This window comes from Eurosta solidaginis, chromosome 4 (genome assembly GCF_040869045.1).
Source record: "Eurosta solidaginis isolate ZX-2024a chromosome 4, ASM4086904v1, whole genome shotgun sequence".
In the NCBI taxonomy this organism is placed as follows: domain Eukaryota; kingdom Metazoa; phylum Arthropoda; class Insecta; order Diptera; family Tephritidae; genus Eurosta; species Eurosta solidaginis.
In genome coordinates, this window is record NC_090322.1 from 182,528,385 (window position 1) to 182,553,049 (window position 24,665).

A 24,665-nucleotide genomic window follows, 5' to 3' on the forward strand; every position below is an offset into this window, starting at 1 on the left:
ATAATACTTAAACTTATTAAAAATACTTTTGACTAATACCTTACAGTTAAACATAATCGCAATCATTAAACAAATAATTAACTTCACGCGCTAAACCAATCGTGTGAACCACTTAACTCCAAAAAATGCCCGAATACTTAAACGCAATGACTGGCCGTTTTAAGAACACAAATCCTAGTGGTGGCATGACAACGGTGACCCCACCAGCTCCCTACGATGCGAGTACAATCATGTATGAAACAATGCAACAAATCCAACAATATCAGCCACAATATCAACAACTCGAATTACAGCAGCCAAATCTTGGCAATGTTATGCCAAATGCGACTACATATGATTATATGGGTTATGCACCGGTTTCGGCACCTGTACCACCACCCTCATCGGCTATAAATGAGCATGAAATTGAGTTCCTCAATTGTCGGCCCAGGCGTTATAAACGCACAAAACGTACATATACGAAAAGAAAAAATAAAACAACAACTACTAAACAAAACAACGAAAAATCAACTGCTGCTGCAGTAGGAGCAGCAGCAGCAGGAACAGCAATGCAGAACATGTCGGAAGCAATGCAAATGCCACCAACAGCAATCGACAATCAGTCGAATGTACAAATGAGCTTTAAGGTAAGTGGAATCGACACATATAATATAATCAGTTCGAATTTATTTTGAGATTTTTAAAGACATATAAATTTAATATTTAAATTCACTCTGTAAAAACGTTCGAGTCTTTGCAAAAACGAATGTCTGACAAAACTCAGAAGTGCAATGAAAATGGTCAGGTATTTGTGCGAAAGGCAGAGCTTAAGTCGCAGAAGGTTTGGTCATTCAGCGTGATATAGAATGCTATTGATATCAAAATCAATATCGAAAAAAACTTTCCTGTAAGACAGCCGTAGTCAAGGACAAAGTCATGTACATATAAGTTAACTTTACATTTTTAGAGAAGTATTAAAAGAACTAAAGACCTTGAAAAATATATTTTTCCTGAGTAAGGATAATAGCGAATATACATGTACGCGTTTTAGCCGCAATTGAGCTCTGTAGCTCTGTAACGCTAATAAACAAGGCTCGATGAAGTCTGTAGTTATAAAGCATAATAGGTAATATCCTTATATATAGGAAATTACAAGGTCCCCTATTCGCGGTATGTGGTATGCTTTAATGAAATTTTACAATGGAAACCATGGAAAGAACTCAAATCTTAAAATTTTACATAAATAGTCTTGTAATTTATTTAATAATTTGGGAAAAATTTAAACAACGTGACATCAGGACGGACAAGGCGACAGCTGTTTCGATTATACATTGTAAATCTCTTCAAAGCCTTTTCTCCCGGGAGTGGGAGTCGAACTCGCACTCCTACGATAGTTGAAATGGTTATAAACGCATTCAGTTACGCCATGCCTTAGTTGTTGTAAAGTTTTTCCCAATTGCCGTCTTTTTGCATATTTTAATCTTTTTACACATTGCATACTCGTATGCAATTATGTGTTAAAGCTATGCTTGGTACGGCGGTTTTCAAAGAAACTTTGGTTTTGTTCTATTTATAGAACTACAACGAATTAACCAATTTTGTCTGTTTGTATGATTTTTAATAATCGGGGATTGCCCATATTGCTTTTTTTTTTTTTAAATGTATGAAAAAATTTATTTGAAGCAATTTTTTAATTTTATAATTTATTTAATAATTTGGGAAAAATTTAAACAACGTGACATCAGGACGGACAAGGCGACAGCTGTTTCGATTATACCTTGTAAATCTCTTCAAAGCCTTTTCTCCCGGGAGTGGGAGTCGAACTCGCACTCCTACGATAGTTGAAATGGTTATAAACGAATTCAGCTACGTCATGCCTTAGTTGTTGTAAAGTTTTTCCCAATTGCCTTCTTTTTGCATATTTTAATCTTTTTACACATTGCATACTTCGTATGCAAATATGTGTTAAAGCTATGCTTGGTACGGCGGTTTTCAAAGAAACTTTGGTTTTGTTGCTGTTTTTGTTCTATTTATAGAACTACAACGAATTAACCAATTTTGTCTGTTTGTATGATTTTTAATAATCGGGGATTGCCCATATTGCTTTTTTTTTTTTTTTAAATGTATGAAAAAATTTATTTGAAGCAAAATTTTAATTTTATAATTTATTTAATAATTTGGGAAAAATTTAAACAACGTGACACAACCAACCAATAATATTTTAACGAATCGTAAGAGTTCTCAATTCTGCGCCTTCTGCTAGCGTTGGAAACACTGAACTGTCGAACAAATACACTCATATGTTTTGTAGAACTACTACTTTAATTGTAATGTGAAACCAACGCCTCTAACACCCCTTTCATTATGGTCCACCCCTGTTGAAACAGCAAGTTTCCTTGGACTCCCGTTAGAGAATATTGATGACAATTTGTGATCGGTCGCATGGGGCGAAGCACATCTACAACAACAACAACAACAACAACAACTACTATGGTAATAGATCTTCACAATTTAGTTTATCGCGTATTTCACTTATAGCGTGTTAAAATCAAAATGATTGCCTCATTTGCCTATTTATCCCATACTGTAGACTTTTTGCGAACAGCCTTCTCGATTAGTTATTTATTTACTTCTTTCATCTGTTGCATTTCATATTCGCTGTTGTCTTATATATATGTGTGTGTGAGTAGTCTGCTCTCTTTGTTACTTTGCATATGTATGAGTAATGTCTACACGCTCTTAGCTACTGCGTTCATGTGTAAGTAGCTATTTATTGTCATCTGTCTATCTAGCGTTGTGGTTGTGCAGAATTTATTAACTATCAGCGTAGTGACGCATCGAAATTGCTAATTTAAATTCTTCGCGGGTTTTCTGTGTCCCAAATAATTATTTTATGTCTTTCTATTTAATTTATCTTGAACTAAAGCGGCATGCTTTTTTTCCTTTTAATACAACCCCAATAGCTTAAGCTACACAGTTTACTTATTGATATAACTTACCCTTTCCAACTACATACATACAAACATGCAGATGAAAATGAATGTAGCATGCCTGGCACAGTGTTTTGAATGTGTTAATAAAACCCGATAAGTAAGCCATTTATTTACTTGATAATACTATCCAACTCTTCTTTCTCCCAATTCATCTCTTTTCATCTTCCTTCCTGTATTCTTGTACCTGTATTTCTTAATCTCCTTCTCTCCCTGCGCCTCCTATTCTACATTGCCCTCTAATTCATATTTTTCGCATCGACTAAAAGTGATAAAATAGTATTATAATCCACAATATGCATATTTGAGAATGCAGGTATAACAAAGAATGCAAGTATAACAATTTGAAATAAGAAAACTGCAAAAAACAAATTTTTATCTTGAAGTAATTTAAATCTGAATATCACCAATACGACACAAATACTCTACTGCTTTCTCGACATTACGATCGCAAGCGATGAATGCCAGTATGACCATATGACGCTTGAAACCCATGCGCATCAAACGAGCGATAATCCTTTCCTCTTCCGGTGAAATATGCATCGTCTTATCTTTCAGACAACTACTGCATTGATCTTCATCCGAATCTACACTTCGCTCATCCAACAGCTGTAGGAAATCATCTTCGTACTCCTTCAATAGGGCTAGTATTTCTGGATGTGCTGTAGCAATACGTTTTACAACATTTTGTAAAATATTTGGACGTACACGTAGAATGCGTCGTAAATTTTTAAAATCTGCATCGTGACGTAGAAAACCTAATGCATTGGATTTTTTCGGTTTCACTTTGGTTACTATACGACAGTGTTTTTGGGTTTGTTGCTGTTGCTTACGCTGTTGAAAATGTTGTTGCTGCTTTTGCTTTCTAGCACTTTGTTTATCGACTCGCTCTTGCACCTGTTTTTTTATCAGGTAGTCGACAGCATCATTCGGCTCATTAAAGCTAGCGATAAGAGCACGTCTAACATCTTGCTCGTTATAGCCCATAGCTACTATTTGTTGCAATACGATCTCATCGCATTGCTTTTCACCAACTGCCTTTGAATGCCGCTGATTCCCAGTTTTCATTTTATTCATTCCCCCTCTATTACGCAATATCGTTTTATGCCGCTGAATTGTTTTATATCGTCTCGTATCCTGCGCATCGGACGAGCTAATAGAACTTGTTGAGGTAGGAAAATGTCTTTTAGCAATGCACCCATCTTGCGGAGAGCATCCAGAAGATGTACTTTTATACATTCGCGTGATTTTTACTTTTTTTCTTGACGCATGTGCCGGCAGTACACTCTTGGGCATATTTAAAGATTTAAATCCGGTCATTGATGTTGTAGTTTTTGCGTTTTTTTTATCCTGTGTATTTGTAGATTTTTTACTATTCGATGGACATTTTCTTTTATTGGTACAAATGATATCAGGTCCATCTCCCTGACCTTCATTTGGTTTAATAGTCTGAGTCGTCTTCGCTAAACGTTTGACTTTTTTCCTAATTACACTATTAACAATACTAGGATTGTTGTTATTGTTAACGGGTATAGTATTTACATTCGAATTATTGGCTTTTGATTGTTTTCGGGACAACACCAATATAAATTTTCGCTCATCTATGGCGTAATGCGAGAGTAATATTTTATCTTTGAGCACTCGTCCTGCATAGATGAGTTGCTGCCGTTCGGGTAGCAGATTTGTTGTCGCTGAATTAAATATTCTTCTTTTAAGATCCCATACTGTTTTAATGCCAGTCGTCTCAACTTGATAATTTCTTTGATCTAACGTTTTAATTGTTAATTTCATATTGACCACAAAATGTTTTCACTTCTGATTTAGAATTAAACAAAAAAAAAAAAAATAGACTTTGACATTCATAATCAACAAATGAGGCAAGGCTTTAGAGTTTTATTCGTTTTTAAACCGTATTGTGACGAATTTTAGCATCACTAATATGTTAGTGAATAAAGGCATAACAACAATAAAGCAAGCTGCCACTCTTACACTCGTACATGAACACATGAATTTAATCCATTTACACACGTACATTCAAGGCAACGAAGAGATATTATGCGCTCACACTTGTGGTCATCAGCCGAAGTAGAGCTCACACATACACACGCATATGACTATGAGAAACGCATAAATTACAAATATACATGTATATCGCTGGTAACCAAGCAAGAGATTCTAGAAAGCGAAACGTTTAGACTTTAGTAGAAATATGCGAATGAAGCAGCGGAGAGTATAAAAGCAGCGCAAGATGAGAAACCAGTAATCAATTTTGATTTAAGCACGCTATTGCTTGTGGAGTATAAGTGTTATTGTGAAGTACTTTCAAAGTAGTCTAATAAAGAACTTTTTACATTATTGAATATTGCAGTTATTTATTCAACAGTTTAGCGATTCGAACGTTTTCAGAAGGTTTGGAATAAGCGGAATTTCTCTAAATTCGTTACAATATGATTAGCCCAAAATGAGTATGGCTTGGTATTCGTTTACCGAGAGAGGACTTTACTTTTCAATTGCCTACTCAGATCAAACTAGCATTTGTTGTGTAGTTGTTGTTGGCTACACGAAAGCCTTGGGGAGTGTTATCGGTGTTGATGGTCCTTTGCCGGATGCAGAGCCGGTACGTTCCGGTAACAAGCACTATAAAGGTACTAGCCCGACCATCTCGGAACCGATTTGGTATGACCACATGAAACCTACTAGGCCATATCGCCCTCCCACCCTCTAGATGCATCAGGAGTTGGCTGTTAATAAAACAGGATTCGTCACGGTAGGTGATGATAATAATTGGGTTGGAGAAGCTATATATTGCGATGGCAATCCCTTGAATCAATTTGGTATTTTAGTTGCCTCTTACGACAGGCATACCTACCGCGTGCATATTCTAAGCCCCTAAACGCGCTGGAGAGGGCAAGGGCGATTCAGAGTCAGCGTTAAGCGGACATTGAGAAAACAACCTTAGACCGACGACGATTAGGAGATAAGTATGAAAATTAAGATAATCTCGTTATATGTAAACTACATACATATGTAGGTCTAAAGCATATTTTAGTTTCCACAATTTTTCAAATAATCGAGCTGTACAGCTGGCTGCAGTATGCTCGTTCAATTAGATTTTGAATCCTGAATGAATTTTTTTCTGCTTGAATGCATTTGTACTAAAACTGCTGGAGTTCAAAATCAATACATACGAATCAAAAAGTTACTCAAATGCATGCGTAGAGAGTCCGACTACATACTGTATTTGACAGCATCGGCTTTCGTATTTAGCTCGCCGTACAATCTTTTTCCTCCCTACATTGCGTTCTATACACAACGTATGTATGTATGTATTATAACATATCCTTCTGCTGCTTCTAGTCGTCCATTCAAATTTATTATTAATTTGCTTCCGTTATGCCTGTTTCTTTTAATTTGGCTGGTTTTCCATCATTTAGTCAAGAGGTTTTGCTGTGCATTATGTTTGTATACTTTTTATACCTTTCATGGAAATGAAATGGTATATAAACTTTGGTACGAATCTCAAAATTGTAAGTCCTTAAAGGAAAATAGATAGACCCACCATTAAGTATACCGAAATAATCAGGATGAAGAGCTGAGTTGATTTAGTCATGTCCGTCTGTCCGTCTGTCTGTTTGTATGCAATTTTTGAGATATCTTTATAAAATTTGGTGAGCGGGTGTATTTAGGTGTCCGATTAGACATTTGTCGGAACCGGTCGGATCGGACCACTATAGCATATTTTCAGACAACAATATGTGCAATGGAGGATCCATACAACCGATTTTTCAAAAAAAGGATTTTTGTCATATCTTCCTCAATTTATCAGATTGAAGCTTCAAACTTCACCATATGCTTTCGTATATTGCACATATTGTTTTCTGAAAAAATGGATGAGATCGGTCGTATATATAAAATCGTTTAGGTATATATTTCCTATCTTATACAGCCGATTATTTGGAGTTTACGAATGGGATAAGATTATTGTTCAGCCCCATTAATAAAAGGTATGAAGTCTTCAGCACAGCCGAAGACAGTCCCGTCCTTACTTGTTATTATTACTAAATGTACTATTCCTTAGCTGATTTCATATGTTTACTCGCAATTAGTAAATCTGAGTACTCCTGTAACTATACCCAATATCACACATACATACATATTATTCTCAATGCATGACTTTGATTAGGGTTGAGTAGCCCTTTCATGAAGGGTTCCTCCTCAACCAAGTATGATTTTATGTTCGTGCATATTTGTGCCAATGCATAACTTAAATAATATTTATTTACTATTATAAAGTAGGCTGCTTAAATTTATTTGATCCAAATGAAAGGTAAACCACCCTCGGAATAACCTACTTCCACGCTTGGCTATCTGAGCGGACAATCCGTCACTTCCCCTTGCTTTGAGGGTTCTCTCCACCGTCCTATATTCTGGTTCATCATTTTCTTACTGACTTAACAATGTTGTGGTTCCTCCAAAATTTATGTATACCTTAATTCGCTGCGACCATACATAATCCATCATCCAAAATTCGGACCTTTGATACAACCTGGTGCCACAAATGAGCGACTTGCTTTCTCAAATTAGGAGATGCTTTATTCGGAAAGCGGAAATTTTCGCAGTACCGATTCCAGAATGCAATCAAATCACAGTTCTTGAAAATTTTCCTAGGTTTAAACACCCTAATGTACATGCAAACGGTGTAATTTGCTCGCTGCTTTGCTATATCGTGAACGCTATGTTATTCATTGATCTATGAATAGCTTTGTCCGAGTATACTTTTTTATATGTGTTACTGAGGTGGCAAAGCTATTACAATGAAATATTAATGCGCATGTGTTGTCTTAAACTCAAGCGCGGGAGGAATTTCTCGTGATCTGGATGTGGTTACCTAGTCTCAGTGCTTTTTCGCCCTTTGCGCCGCTTATGTACTTGCAGATTATGTGATATATGATTATATAAATTGTGAATTAACGTCATAAATTCGGTAATTGTCAGACTTAGGTAGTATGTACTAAATCCGATTAGCGACACCTAAGTGACCACCATATTCACACGTGTTGAGTTATTTATATTTTTTAAATACATACATGTGCAGGGAGAATTGTACTGTGTGCAAAGGTCAACACATGTGAGAATATTTTACTGAACGCATCCCGAAGACGTGCATACTAGTGCACTCACAGGACCACACCCTTTTTTTAAGATTTACAGCCCGCCGAGAAATTCTAGAGCTGCTCCAAGTGGGAAAAGAGTTGAATTTGCAAGAAGCCCCCAGCTGCTTCAGTGGAAGTTTTCGAAATCCTCCATCACAACATGCTTTCTGCCAAAGCCGGATAGTTCCTACACTTTTAAGGAAGAGGAGGCTCTGGAACTGCTTCTGGTTTCTTATTTATCTTCACTTCTTCAGGTAAATGGATTAAAGGGCAGGAAAAAGGCCAGCAGAAGAGGGTACAACACCGTAGCAGGGTGCACGGTTAGAACATTGAGCCTAAATTTTAAACCATTCAGCTTTAAGAGCAAATTGTTTTTACGTAAATTCAATTCACTATAGCGTTTTTTTTTTTATTTTATTGGGTTTAAATTTTAGATAGAAAGTGTTATGATATGTTTTGTTTTACAGTATCACATTTCAATATAGCAAGCTACTGCAATCAGGGGCACGTGGGAATAGTGCTTATTATTTTGTTATACGTTTTATACTGTGTTATGTATACTTTAAATTTTAAACTTTTTTATACTACTTATTTTTTCATTAAGTATTATTTCAAAATAAAAATATTTTAATCTTAAATTACAAAATTGCATTAAAATCTTGGATCTTGGAAGACAAGCTGGCCGAAGAAATGCCGCTCTCTTGCTTCTTGGATTCTTCATTCTTAGACAGCTTCAACTAAGTAATTAGCCGTAGCTTATGACAAATAAGTTAAAACCCTTTTGAATTTCTGGCCAGTCGAATATGCCATTCAATATTGACTTAAGAGGTATGTATTAGGGTGGGTCGACTTGTATGGACGAAAGTTAAGTTTTTTAAAAATTGAGTTATACCCATATTTGTATATTTAATATAGTGTCTATTTGTTGACAATGCGATCAAAGCCATTTTGGACATTTTAGTGCCATATATTTACCAGACCAAAAACGTACTAAATTTTATTGCATTAATGATTGGAACCAAAAGGATCTAAGTGCGCTCCTCCAACCAATAAAATTTAATTGCTCGGCCAAAAGAACATGTAGAATTTTTTCGAGTATGCAGTCTTGTAGCCCGTTTAATTTTAGTATAACAAAGTGCTAAACTTAAGTTCGTAGGAAGTCTCGCTGATTTTTGGCAATTTTTTTTCTGCATCCAAGCGCACTTAGACCCTTTTGGCTCCAAAAATTGAACATGCAGAATTTTTTCAAGTATGCAGTTTTGTAGCCCGTTTAATTTTAGTATAATAAAGTGCTAAACTTAATTTAGTAGGAAGTCTCGCTGATTTTTGGCAATTTTTTGTCTGCATCCATGCGCACTTACACCCTTTTGCCTCCAAAAATTGTTGCAATAAAATTTTGAACGTTGATTGCTCGGCCAAAATAACATTTAAAACTTTTTCGAGTATGCAGTTTTGTAGCCCGTTTAATTTTAGTATAACAAATTGCTAAACTTAAGTTCGTAGGAAGTCTCGCTGATTTGAAAGAGGTGAAGAAGCCTCTCCCCTCTCGTCTGTGCCGCAGACTTGGGTTCAATACTTGACTAATGTAAAAGCAGGCTTACATGAAAATACATCATCGTATAGCAGTGACAAAATAAAATAAGATGAAACTGACGTTTAGAAAGTCAGCTGTTATTACAACAAATTTTCATCTAATTCGTGGTATCAAATTTACATATTTTGTGTGCTTACGACATTTTTGCTCAAGTTAAAGTGATTGGAAATGAGTGAACTAAATAACATTATTTCGCGTAAGTACTTGTGTTATATTAATCACACAAAGCTAAAAATATTTAGTTATTTAATGAAAATGTTTGCTTCTCGGTTTTCTAACTTACAATTTTATTTGCAAAACATTATAAAGACAAGTCCCTATTTGTATCCTTTTTTGTTTTAGTATGTGAAAGGTATTCCTGATACCGTCACCCGTTTGATTTATTTAGTGATCAATGCGGAGGCCAGAATAAAAACAAAAATATTGCTAAATTGTTTATGTATCTTGTCCAATCTACTAAATTGGAAAAAATAGATCAAATTTTTTTTGAAAATGGGCATTCATACATGGATTGTGACCTCTCTTTCGCCCGCATTGAAAAAGCTAAGAACTCCTTATTATCTGTTTTTGTTCCAGAAGACTGGACAAGAGTTATAAAAAAACATCAAAAAAATTCACTGTGTATGAAATGAAACAAACTGATTTTGTTTCATTCGATTACCTAAACAGCATATTGATTGACCCAAAAAGGATGCTGAAAAAGGGCCAAAAAGTGGCGTGAGATTGTACGGCTTCAATACAAGAAAGAGAACTTCTTTTATTTTTGCTATAGTTTAGTAAGAAATTTTGATGCTCCCGTGAACCAAAGCGAAAAATGCTCAGCGCTTAAAGTCGGAAGACCATCTTTCCTGCTAAACGAAGATGTGTTTAAGCTGTTACATCCAACTTCGTTGAAGATTCCATACCTAAAATGGGAAAACTTGACCCAGCTTCTTCCGTACATTCCACCTGTCCACCACGATTTTTATATGAATATTCCCCATGAGACAAACATCAAAAATTCACAAAAAAAAAAAGTCAAGCTAAGAAGGAAGATGAAAATGCAGAACTTGATGAAGTCCACGGCACTCTTTTATCTGATTACGATAATTAGACACACGGTGGTTCACAGCCCAAATCGTCCACCATGAAAAATGCAAATTTCAACAAGAACTACTTCTTTTGACAAGATAGAATGGTTATAAACAAAATATTATGATAGTGATTAAAGTTTTGCAAAATTACACGATTTTGTTGCTGAAAATCGCCACTAAAAATTGTTGGTGCCCTGTAAAAAGGACGGCCTATAAAACCGATTTAAATTATCCTTTTTTAAGTTTCTTTCCGGATTTGTTCTAATATCTATTTAAGTATCGTAATTAAAGAAAAATTTAAAGATTTCTAGTATTAATAAGTCTTTAGGGATATATGGGTTAAAAATAGCGAAATTTTTGCTGAACTGCAACTGTACGTTGTATATTTTCTGTAAGTACTTAATATAATGTCACTATGCCTAATGTATGCCAAATTCGCAAAAATTTGCCGAATTTTCAACTTTTTTCTCAAGATTTTTAGAACTCCTTTGAGTAAGCAGTTTTAAAGCCAGTAAGTAAGTTAATCTTAGTTTTTTAAAAAATTTCCCTAATTTTTGGCAATTTTTTCTTGAGTTATACCCCATAGGAATTTTTTAACGTAATTTTTTTTATATGGAAAAAAGTCCTTATCCTCGTAAGAAAAAAAAAAAAATTTCCAAAAATCAGCGATACATTCTACGAACTTAAGTTTAGCACTTTATTATACCAAAATTAAACGGGCTACAAGACTGCATACTCGAAAAAATTCTACATGTTCTTTTGGCTGAGCAATCAACGTTCGAAATATTATTGCAATAATTTTTGGAAATTTTTGCAATAATTTTTGGAAATTTACAGTTATTTTCCATCTGCAGTAAAATTCTTTGAATTAGTTGACTAACCTGCATTCATTTAGACAGGAATCATTTCAAACGCATTTACCCATAATTTACAATAAGTAATTTACATTAACCTTAATTTTCTCAATTCAACGTCGATGTTACTTAGATCCTTTTGGTTCTAAGCCCTTCATATGTATATTTTTTTATTTTTCAAAAAACTGTTATCGCCAACGTTTTTAGCGGACATTTTTGGCTCGGACAGGGTATACATGAAAATTTGACAATCAAATGAAAACTTTTTTAGTAGGTCATGAAAAAAACCTTAAAAATCAAAGTCGAAAAAAGTCAAAAAAATGAAATTTCGCAGGCTCGAAAATAATTTTTTTGGGTATGCGTAGTGGCAATTTTTTTTCCTGAGCCCAAATCCTATAAAAAAATCGATGGCGCGATATCGGTTAATAAATCGACCCAGTCTAGTATGTATACTGAAACTTGGAAATAAAACAACATTTTCATTTCGATGTCACCCTGACTTCATTTCATTGAAATATTTTTAAACTCTAGAAAATAATGCCGAATAATTATTGTCATACAAACCTCGATGACATTTCGTCAAAAAGTCATTTCCCTTTCTTCCCATTCAATTCAATTAAATCAATCTATTTAAGAGTGCAGAAATCAATCGCTCCATTGTTGTTGTTATTCATTATGAAAAAGGACTCTTTGCATGCACATATGTATGTACATACGCGCAATCATTGTATGCAAACAATACCCTGTAGGAAAAATCTTTTGCTCTGAACGTGTGGTTTGGTAGTTCGCTGAGAACAGCAACAAGTTTGACATAAAACTTGTTCGCAAGCAGGCACTACCGATTTTGACAGCAGTATCTCACCCAGAGGAAATTTTACTTCATGAGTCGCCATATCTTTTTCAAAGCTCCGAACATGTTTTTAATCGATAGTTCCGAACCATTACTAAATTGCGCTCTAACTATATATCTAGTTCAACTGATCTACGAATTGAAGCTGTGTGCTTCTAGCATTTTTTGGTCAGAAACTACGATCAAATTTTTTAAAACCCAATACGAATACAATTACTTACTTACTTAATTGGCGCTTAACCGTCTAAACGGTTATGGCCGTCCAACAAGGCGCGCCAGTCGCTCCTTCGCTCCGCCAACCGGCGCCAATTGGTCACACCAAGGGAGTTAAAATCGCTTTCCACCTGGTCCTTCCAATGGAGTGGGAGCCGCCCTCTACCTCTCCTTCCATAGGCGGGTTCCGATATAAACACTTTCTTTGTCGGAGCATCATCCTTCATTCGCATAACATGTCTGCGTATAGCTCGTACAGCTCATCATTAAATCTTCGGTACTCGCCATCGCCAAGGCGTAGAGGTCCATAAATCTTTCGAACAACTTTTCTCTCGAACACTCCCAAGTCCGCTTCATCTGCTGTTGTCATGGTCCATGCTTCTGCCCCATATAGCAGGACGGGTACGATCAGTGACTTGTAGAGCATGATTTTCGTTTGCCGAGACAAGACTTTACTTTTCAACTACTGCCTACCAAGTCCAAAGTAGCATTTATTGGCAAGAGTGATTCTTCGCTGGATATCAGAGCTGATGTTGTTGTTTGTGTTAATGCTGGCTCCCAAATAAACGAAGTCTTACTATTTCGAAATTATGGTTGCCAAGGCGCAAATGCACTGACCTCTTGCTCGATGATAGCAGGTACTTCACTTTCACTCATTCACCACCTTTTCCGCTTCTTTTTCCAGTTTGGAGTAAGCAGAACTAACGGCGCGGGTATTCAGGCCGATGATATCAATGTCATCAGCATACGCCAGTAATTGCACGCTTTTATAGAATATTGTTCCAGTGCGGTTAAGTTCTGCAGCTAGTATAATTTTCTCCAGCATCAAGTTAAAGAAATCGCACGATAGGGGGTCACCCTGTCTGAAACCTCGTTTAGTTTCGAACGGCTCGGAGAGGTCCTTCCCAATTCTGACTGAGCTGATGGTGTTGCTCAACGTCATTTTGTACAGTCGTATAAGTTTTGCGGGGAAACCAAATTCAGACATAGCGGCATATAGGCAGCTCCTTTTCGTGCTGTCGAAGGCGGCTTTAAAGTCGACGAAGAGGTGATGTGTGTCGATTCTCTTTTCTTTTTTCCAAGATTTGGCGCATTGTGAAAATCTGGTCGATGGTAGATTTATCAGGTCTGAAGCCGCACTGATAAGGTCCAATCAGCCGGTTCACGGTGGGCTTCAATCTTTCACACAATACACTTGAAAGGACCTTATATGCGATATTAAGAAGACTGTTTCCACGATAGTTGGTGCATATTGCAGTATCCCCCTTCTTGTGGACTGGGCAAAGAACACTTAGGTTCCAATCGTCGGGCATGCACTCGTGCGCCCATATTTTGCTAAGAAGCTGCTGCATGCGCCTTACCAACTCCGCGCCGCCGTACTTGAATAGCTCCGCAGGCAATCCATCAGCGCCCACGGCCTTGTTGTTTTTCAATCTGGTTATTGCTATTCTAACTTCGTCATAATCGGGCGGGGGGACATATATTCCATCATCATCGATTGCGGGATCGGGTTCGTCATCTCTGCGCGGTGAATCGCTGCCTCCATTTAGGAGAGCAGAGAAGTGTTCCCTCCATAATCTAAGCACTCTCTGGACATCAGTTACAAGGTCGCCGTTTTCGTTCCTACAGGAGTTTTCCCCGGGAACAACCAAGTAAGCCCCTTCCAACCTTTGATTCGGGGGGATGGTATAATGGTGTGAAGATGATAGCGTGCGACAACATCGCGAGCTTGCGGTGGCTGGAGGAAGTCGTTCCAAACCTCCAAAGGCAAGGCACGAACGCGCGGTTTGAGGTGGTGGATAAAGCGCAAATCCCCACGGTACCAAAAGTTAAGGTATGGATACCATGCGTGATGAAGTCGGAGGATACACTGCGACTTCTGCAGAATCAGAATCCGAACATACCGACACAGGATTGGAAGGTACTTACTGTATCTCGGCCTACCGAGGATGGTCAGTTCTACATCTTCCAAATAAACAAGCAGGCGGAGGATATTTTGTACACGCAGCTTGGCAAAATGTCCTTTGGCACTGGCAAAATTTACATGCGACTCAGGAAAAGAAGTCCCGAGGATAAAAATCCTAACACGCTGGAAGTGGGCGAAGTCGAAAAGGACCTCAGAAGCCTAAGGGAAAAAAGACAGGTGGAGGTCCCCGACGTCACCACGAACGTGCTAGAAGAGGACCAAACGCTAAATGGTGCTGTGACTCGCACAGAGGAACACACGGCACAACATTCACGAGGGGCTGAAGGGCGCCTCGAATACTCTAAACCAAAAGGGCAAGAGGAGGACGACGACGTCAAGACGAAGGTGCTGGAGGGGGACAAACAGCCCAATGGTGCTGCGAGTCCTACAGATAAACCTCCAACACAGTAAAGTGGCGTCGAGCGAACTCCTCCTAACCCTTGAGGAGGGTTCGTTTGACGTGGCGCTGATCCAGGAGCCGTGGCTCTCATCGGGAGGAAAGGTTTCTGGACTTAGCGCGCGCGGGTTTGGCGTTTACTACGCACAAACGGAAGGACGGGTGCGAGCTGTAGTAATGGTAAGAAAACAGCTGCATTCATATATGCTGCCTAATTACACCACCGAGGATCTCGTAGCGGTGGCCGTTGAGCAAAAGAATAAGCAGGCATTTATCCTGGCGTCCTGCTACATGGCCCATGCTGCGGAGGTTCCACCGATGGAGTGCAAAAGGCTAGTACAGGAGGAAGGGCGCAAAGGGCGGTTGGTCATAGGCGCAGATGCAAATGCGCACCACAATGCGTGGGGAGGAGCAGATACGAACGAGAGAGGCGAATCTCTATTTTGTTACATCCTGCAAACCAATTTGCAGATAGCCAACAGGGGAAATGTTCCTACATACATTGGTCCAACATCCAGCAATGTTCTGGATATTACATTGAGCTCCGAGCGTGATATATCAAGGTATGATTGGATGGTTCTCGATAGACCATCCTTCTCCGACCATGCGTATATAAGCTTCAGCATCCCACTAAAGAGGGTAGAGAAGGGAGGAACCTTTAGAAACCCTAGGGCAACGAATTGGACTAAATTCCAGAAACATGTAGAAACGAAACTGGGACAACCCAAAGAGGTTGCTAATGTAGAGGAACTGGAGGAGTCGAATGAATTCCTAACAAGGACGCTTATGACTGCGTATAACAAAGCTTGCCCTCTAAGAAGATTCAGAGGAAAAGCAAAGCCGCCATGGTGGAGCAATGAGCTGAGTCTTCTAAGAAGACAGGTAAAAGAAATGTTTAAACTCGCGGAAAGCGAAGCGTGTCGGGACGAGTACAGGGATCTACTGAGGATCTACAAGCGTGAAATTACCAGGGAGAAGAGAAACTCATGGAAAAGTTTCTGTACGGACATAGAGTGCTCCAGTGAAACAGCACGGTTGAAAAAAGTCCTAGCAAAGGGAAACATAGTCCAGGGACTAATAAAGAAAGAGAACGGGGAATGGTCACGTGATAGTGAGGAATCCCTTGAGGTGCTTCTCGATACACATTTCCCATCGGGAGACGGTTTAGAAGAACCAGCAGACATCACTCACACTTCGATCACGGAGCTAGTGGTGCCGGGCTTGGTGACCGATACCAAGATCGAGTGGGCAGTGAAGACGTTTTCTAAGTTTAAATCGCCGGGCCCAGATGGTATATTCCCGGCCATGCTACAAGTCTCAAGTAGGGCGGTCGTGGAATGGCTTCAAATAATATTCGATGGGTGCATAAGACTGAATCATGTACCGCACTCTTGGAGAACTGCTCGTGTAGCTTTTCTACCAAAGGCGGGGAAGATCGGTCACGTGTATCCCAAAGACTATAGACCCATTAGCTTAACATCATTTCTGCTCAAAACCTTTGAGAGGCTGATAGATGTGTACATAAAGTCCAACGTGGATGAAAAGCTGCTCTCCACAACACAGCATGCGTACACCAAAGGCAAGTCGGTAGACACCGCATTGCATAGGGTGGTAATAAGCATAGAGAAATCCCTGGAATATAAGGAGTATGCTCTAGGAGTCTTCTTGGACATTGCCGGGGCTTTCAATAATGTTGCAAAATGGACGATTATGGATGGTCTTAATTACATTAAAGTACATCCTGCCTTAATCAGATGGATCGGCTGCATGTTAAATTGCAGGAAGATTACATCACAATGGGGATTGTACGAGGCCACGAAATCAGTGGACAGGGGCACGCCGCAGGGAGGGGTGCTATCACCTCTGCTGTGGACACTGGTCATCAACCAACTGCTCAGGCAATTCGATGAGGGACCCGTAAAACTTACGGCTTACGCAGATGACGTTGCAATTGTCATAAGTGGAAAATGCCTTCCAACGATTAGTTCTTTGATGGATCGGGCGCTTCGGGATATTCATATCTGGGCATCTAATGTCGGGCTGAAAGTCAATGCGGAGAAGACGGATATGGTCTTGTTTACAAAGAGGTACAAGGTCCCAAATTGGACCAGGCCTACGTTAGGAGCGGTGACCTTACAGGAGAAACCTTGCACAAAATATCTAGGAATCATCCTAGACAGTAAGCTGTCATGGAAGCTCAACGTGGAGGAGAGGGTCAAGAAGGCTTCAACGGCACTCTATGCATGTAAAAGAATGCTGGGGTGTACGTGGGGCCTATCGCCCTCTCTTTCTCATTGGGTTTTTACAGCGATTGTAAGCCCTATTCTATACTATGGAGTTCTTGTTTGGTGGAAAGCCACACAAAAAACAACATATCTCAAAAAATTAGAGGGTGTATGCAGACTATCGATGCTTTGCATTACGGGAGCCCTGAAAACAACCCCGACGGCTGCACTGTATGCCATTCTGCACATTCCACCTGTAGACCTGGTAGCAAAGAACAAAGCGTTAACGACCGCAACCAGGCTCGATGCTTCGGGGCAGCTTGAGCGCCGACCATATGGCCATAGTAGTATAGCGTCCTCAGTTACAAGACGAACAGACTACATGATTCCCTACCTGCACTTTGAGGGAGATCTTAAGGCCACAATAGAGGTGGACGGTTGGCGCAAGGGTGCGCAAATGGCGGACGAGGCGATACATGTGTACACCGATGGTTCCAAAATAGTCGAAGGAGTAGGGTCTGCGGTATACTGCGCTGATCCGGAATTAAGCAGATCCTACAGGCTGCCGGATTACTGTAGCGTTTTCCAAGCGGAAATATTAGCCGTAACCAAAGCAGTAGAAACCCTGGAAGAGAATAGCTTAAGCTGCAACCGTGTTAACTTTTATATTGACAGTCAAGCAGCAATTAAGGCAATAATCTCGCATAGCACAGCATCTAAATGCGTGTTAGAGTGTAAGCAGTCTCTGGAGAGAATCGGGACAGGGAGAAGCATACATCTATATTGGGTCCCAGGGCATATGGGAATAGATGGGAATGAAAAAGCGGACGAATTAGCTAAAAAGGGCGCATCCCTTGAAGCTTGCTCCGTAGACGTCCCAATTAGATTGGGCGAGATTAAGCGAAGGCGAGAGGTGCACATGATCGACCAAGCAGAAAAGGCGTGGGTTCAAGCGCGGGGCTGTAAAGTGTCGAAGATTATGTGTAGGTCTTACAACCTTAGACTAACACAGTTGCTTCTATCATTAAAAAGAGAGGACTGTAGACTCATGACGGGTATTCTGACTGGACACTGCCTTCTGGCGTCACATGCCTTTAAATTAGGCTTGGTCAGTGATAGCAGGTGTAGGAAGTGCGGGTTGGAGGAGGAAACGATCGAGCACGTTCTGTGCTCGTGCCCTGCACTTGCCAGGCTAAGACTGCAGCTATTAGGAGTGATACAGCTGTCAGATCTAGAAGCAGCAAGTGGCTTAAGTCCTAGGAAGCTTCTAGTATTTGCCAAGAGGACGGAGTTATTTTATAACATAGGTCCTGGTTTTTGATAGGGTTTTTCAGTTTGGTCGTTAAAACAAACTTCTGGTAACACTACGGACTCAATCAGTCTATGTGAGGTCCTCATGGACCGGCCAGTTCAACCTACCTACCTTCCCCGGTCTTAAAACCTTCCGTCTGTCGCCGTATTTTTTGGTAAAATTTTCGGGCATTATTCCTGGTGGCTAGCAGCTCAAGCTCCTCACACTCACGCCTTTCTGCTTCTGCTTTTTTCTTCCTGAAAAGACGTCTCGCTTCCCTTTTCAACTCACGATAGCGTTCACACACTCCTCTTGTTGCGCTCGCTTTTAACGTAGCCCTGTAGGCAGCGTCTTTTCTTTCGGTTGCAACGCGGCATTCTTCATCGTACCAGTTGTTTTTTCGTGGCCGCCGGTAACCAATTTTTTCCTCGGCGGCAGTACGAAGTGCTTTGGAGATATGCTCCCACTGCTCCTGTATTCCTTCAGGATGAGTTGTGCTCTCAGAGAGCAGGTGTGAGAGTCGAGTTGCGAAATCATTGGCAGTCTATTGTCATTGAAGCTTTTCGATGTCTAGCTTTCCTTGTGTTTTTTGTTCCTTGGTTTTAGCCGCGCTGAGGCGGGTGCGTATTTTGGTTGCAACAAGATAATGGTCCGAGTCGTTGTTAGGTCCTCGATGTTTCGAGCACCGGCAAAGTAATACGAATACGATTATTAGTATATATATACATATATGGAAGCACATAGCATAGCCTGGATCTGTTCATAGTGATAACAGAAGTTCGTTCGAAAACCAAAAAAAAACTGGAATGGATGTTATAAAATAACTCGGTCCTCTTATCAAATACTAGAAGCTTTTTAGGACATATCCTACTTGCTACTTCTAGATCTGATAGCTCTGTCATCCGGTTCAATCTGACTAGCATAGGACGTGAACGCAGTTCACTACTTCAAAAGAATATGACGCCAGAAAGCAGTGCCCAGAAAGAATGCGTACCATGAGTAATGTGAATAATTATGTTAATGTACTGTCGAAAACGGATTTGACTCTCGACACTTTGCAGAGCTTTTGTCGAGATTTAGGCCATTGAAAATGGAGGCCTATAACTATGAGTTCAGTTTCATTTAATTAGCATAGTTACATAAAGATAATTGAACTAAATTGCCCATTTCGAGTTCATATCTACTGCTGGGTAGACATATCACCATATTTTGGCTGCCATTCGCCTAATCTTAGCAAATGTGTTTAAATATCGCTTTATGTCGAAATATTATTGAATAATGGCCTATATCAGAATTCGTTTAAAGAACGCTTTATTCCAGAATTTACATCAAAAACGCCCTATTTCAGAGTCAATATATCAGATACGGCGTTAATAAAAACAAAAAGGGTTTGCTTGAAAGCCTTACAATGGGCACATTCAGTCTATGTGGGATCTTTATTGACCGGAAAGTTCAACCTTCGATTTTAACAGATCGAACAGTAACTACTTACACTTCATACAGTTGAATAACAACTAACACTCCAGTCGCCTGGAGTAACTTTATTTATATTAAAATCCAGAGAGCTGCAGCGCCTAAAATAACTTCTCAAAGATTGTATTTCGGTCGCCCTTGTCATAATGCATTGTTATAATTGTAAGCGACGCCGCTAAGTATATATCTGACAGAGCTGTAAAACTGTGCAATGATTTGAAATTTTAAATCATTGATTTAAGAATGCTTGCTCTTCATTCATTTATTCTTATTGAAATTTTGCTACAAATTTAATAATAAAAAAAAGCAAATGACAAAGATTTCAACATCCCTGTTCCGAAAATTGTCATCGTTCTAAATAAGTGTTGCCAATGTGCCATATAAAAGGCTTGCATGAAAAAGTACTAATCTACATTTGAACGTCCTCAATTGTTGATTAAACACTTGAAAGTTATATATTATAACAGCTCTTCATATATTCTTCCTAGCGGTTTATGGTCAAATACTGTATCTATACCGGCTTGTGAGATTGCAAATTGCAATAGCAATGTACCATTTTTCTCTATTTTCTAAGAAAAATATTCTTCTAAACACAATAGTGTGTAATTACAGTCATTTAAAGTAGGCTCTATAGGTAGTTGTAGCTTTTTTGATAGCAAAGAAAATTAACTTTGAATACAAATATGCTCAAGTAAGATAGATAGGCAGAGAGACTAATGGTCCTTCTCAATCACTCGGGTCCTATATTTATATTCCGTCAAACACTGTCAAAACATCAGCTGTAAAAAACTGTAGTCCGATGGAGCCAGTCAATCTCTTTGTGGGTAGGGAAATTAATAACCTCTGAAGAGTTTCTCCCAATGAAACATTTTTTTTTGTGGCACATATGAAGGAAAACTGGGAAGGTGACTTAGGTGAATAGAAAAAGCCTGAATCGCTGTAGGACGTTGCCATGGAATTAGACATATATTTATCGAAATTCTCGGAATTAGGAAGCACCAACGAATTCGCCGATAGACTTATGTACTTTGATGTATTCAAATTTAAATGACTTAAACTCAAGCATCTGTTTTTGTTATATTATCGACAAAAAATATTCACAATTTACTCTATTTGGTCAATGCACAATGTGTTCATTTACAAAATCCATTTTAATACAATAGCAAAATAAGTTGGACATATAGAACCATTTTGATATATAGCAAGAAAGCAACAAATTGTCTTTGCGAAGTTTAGGAGAAACTGAAAAGAAAGAAACATTTACTAGCATATTGCGATGATTTAAGGCAACTGCAGTTTCACCGTGTGATTTGCACTTCGAATATCGGTGAAACCTTTGATAACATTCGAAATTGACTGATGATGATTTTGTGGCGGTTTTCGAAATGTTAAAATCGCAGTATGCCAGTAAATGTTTCTTTCTTTTCAAAGATAATGATTGAATATTCAATTATTATAAGCCGGTGTTAAGCTCATGAATTCTTAAATATTAAACTACTTGAATAATTAGAAGGGGCACGCCTTTTTTGGACCCAACTCCTAAATTGATTTAACAGATCTGATGGCAATGAAAGTATACAAAAAAAACCATTGGGAAAAAGTATTTAGTACTGAATGAAAAAAAGTATGCATTCATTTCAAGTTTACATTCATTAAATATGGGGAATGGTTCCTACATTCACACTCTATATTGAATTATATTTTACCATTCAATAACACACACACTTTAGCTTTGAGTTAAAGTATTTCGAGCCATTCAGGAATGGAGATTTATAATATGCAGCCAAAAAATCACATTTTTTTAAAAGAATGCTGAGAGAATGCACACTCAATTGATTGAATCTTTTTACAGCCTTGATATCTGAAAGCAATTATTATTTTTATTTGTCTCCCGCTGTGCGCGATTCCTAAACAAACAACGCAACTACCTAACATGTATATGCGTATTAATGAAAACTGTTCATAACTATGAACAACCTTGCCTTTGTGGGGATAGAAGTCGTTTTTCGGCATAGGCAATTTCCCCTCAATTGAGTATGCGATATTTTTGCGAAGATACCTTTCTTGTTTTGAAGAAAATATAGCCCTTATCGTGTTTTACAATCCGTGACCGAAATCAATTTTTTAAATCCAATTAGCTCTTAGGGCACTCCCCGAAGGTTTTGAAGAGTGTTAACGATGTTGATGGTCCTTCGCCGGATATAGATCCGATACGTTCCGGTAACAAGCACCATTAAGGCAATAGCCCGACCATCTCAGGAACGATTTAGTATGGCCACATGAAACTTTCTAGGCCATACCGCCCACCCACCTTCTAGATCCATGAGGAGCTGAGGTAACCAGAGCCTCGGCTGCCAAAGAAACAGGATGCGCAACGGGTAGATGAGGTTGATAATTGGGTTAGAGAAGCTATAAATTGGACTGGTAACCGCTTGAATCATTTTGGGTATTTTAGTTGCCTCTTACGACAGGCATACCCGCCGCGGGTATATTCTAAGCCCCTTAACCCGCTGGGGGTGTATCGGATTATAAACATATTTCAGATAGAGATAATATCATTTTAATAAATAGTTTGACAGTTTCGTATTCATCGTTTGAGTGAAAATGGGTTTCTTTGTGTGATTATAACATGATAAGGGCCAAGGTTTGTGGAAAATGAATTTTAAACTTTTGTAATGCCTTGTGCCGGTGAAAATTTAAAACCTTTTCCTATATTTAACTGTAGCCCTAGCTCTGAACTTTAATCATTAACTACATATCTATTTTCCCGCAGGGTATATATGTACTTTGTTGTTGCTCTAAGTAATATTCGTCAAATGACCGCGTGTCGGTTTTATTATTTCTTCTTATCTCGGGTCACCAAAAAAAGACAAACAAAAGAAATGCAATATTACATTGGCACGGTTGACACGTGACTATTTTTCTTGTTGCATTTCCATGCAGGCCTTTATTTTAGAAACACTAATCGTTTGGGCCACCCCTAAATGCACACTGCAAAGTGTGTATCGATGATGCGTGCTATTACAGCACGTCACGAAGTTTTTGAATTATGGTTGTATGTGTATTCGTATGATCTGCTAAAACGGAAACCGACAACGGTTCGTGAAAGCTTACGATGGCTTTTTCACATCATGTTCGTTTTTTGTAGGTTTTTTTCGATGAATGAAGTGCAATCCGGCAACATTTATTATCAATTTGTTGGTGACCGATGGTTTTAATTCGATTACGAGCATAATTTATAACAAAATTGAAGCTTGAAGAGAAGTAGGACAATATTGTATTGACGATTAGGGTAGTTTGTAAAAGGATAGTGTCAGGATATATAGCCTACTGTTTTAATTATAAGCAAGTTGCATATTTTGCAGTTTTCAGACCTCTACGAGTTGTAACACACAGCAAGGCTCATATTAAGAGAAGTGGTTATGCTTTGAGTCATTGTCATTGCTACATTGATTGTAGGAAATATCAACGTTTCAGTAGAATATTAGCCTATCCCGGCTACCAGTTCGGAAACGTTCTCAGAATTAGTTTGAGAACAACCCGATCTAAAACGGCTATCTATTAGAATCTAAGAATTGATTTCAAAAGCTAGATAGGGCGTTTTTCAAACATGATATGTTCTGGGAAACTGATTTTCGAAATAGGTGCAGATAATCATGAAATAAAATTGAATGAGCTATAGACAAAAATGTTAACACTTCATAAAAAAATGAAAAATACTTACATTCATCTCACTCACCAGAACCAATCTCTCACAACAGAGAACGTCACTAAATTAAGAGCTTTAGTACCTCTAGAAGTTGCAAATCGGAACACAGTAATTTTGACAACGATCACAGTTCAATGACTGACGACTTTATGTTCTTTACATAAGTAGATACATATATGCATATAAACATATGTACATAAGTCAACAGAAAACTTGCAGTGGCAATATTTTTTTGAAATTTCATCAAACAACTTTTTTTTTGTTTTCGTTATGCAGCTATGCAAACTAATCTCAAAAACGTTTTCAAAAATATTTGAAAATTCGGTAAATTTCTACAGGCTCATTCCATTTCAAGACATCCGGTCCGCGCAGGACATGATTTTTGATTTCGATGAAATTTTAATATGTTGTTCTTTGGTAAAAATCAGGGTTGGGCCTGTAAACTGTTTACATTTTTTACAGCAATTGTTTACGTGTAAACAATGTAATTGTTTACAAGCTAATTGTTTACGTAAACAATTCATTTTTTTGCTTTTTTTATGAGACAGAAAGAATCTACTACTAATTAAGCATTTTCCAGTTTTTTTCCAAGCATAGTTCTAGAAGTATCTGCTGTGTTCAACAATCGATCTGTTTGACTTGACAGTTTACAATAGCCGTGTTTTTTTTTACACGCGTATACGTTTCGTTTGCGCGTGAAAAAAATGCCTATCCTCGCTTAGATAATGCTTAGGAGACCCATCTAGCGGCTGTGGTTAAACAACTAGCTACAGCAACAGGGTGTACCGAAAAGCGGAGACACAACCCTCTGTTGTATTTCTGTGTATAACATATAGCTGAATCAGTTGTGATAAATAGTGGACGTGCATAGAATACATAAAATTAGTGCAGAGGGTGA

At 38.5% G+C, this 24,665-nt stretch overlaps 2 protein-coding genes across 2 annotated transcripts in view; one reads left to right on the top strand and one right to left on the bottom strand.

Moving 5' to 3' along the window:
- The window catches only part of Bx (Beadex), a 433,930-nt gene that overhangs the window by 27,861 nt on the left and 381,404 nt on the right, over nucleotides 1-24,665 (top strand). Inside the window, exon 2 of the mRNA XM_067784142.1 lies at nucleotides 47-626. Within this exon, the coding sequence (XP_067640243.1) occupies nucleotides 126-626 (501 nt within the window). The 5' untranslated portion in view covers nucleotides 47-125. The remainder of the gene's footprint in view (nucleotides 1-46; nucleotides 627-24,665) is intronic.
- LOC137248387 (uncharacterized) lies at nucleotides 3,233-4,760 on the bottom strand. The gene has a single exon (XM_067779307.1). The coding sequence runs from the start codon at nucleotides 4,758-4,760 to the stop codon at nucleotides 3,360-3,362; it is 1,401 nt and encodes a 466-aa protein (XP_067635408.1). The 3' UTR covers nucleotides 3,233-3,359.

Coding starts and splice junctions, on each gene's coding strand:
- LOC137248387 (XM_067779307.1), bottom strand. CDS start 4,760: ATGAAATTAACAATTAAAACGTTAGATCAAAGAAATTATCAAGTTGAG.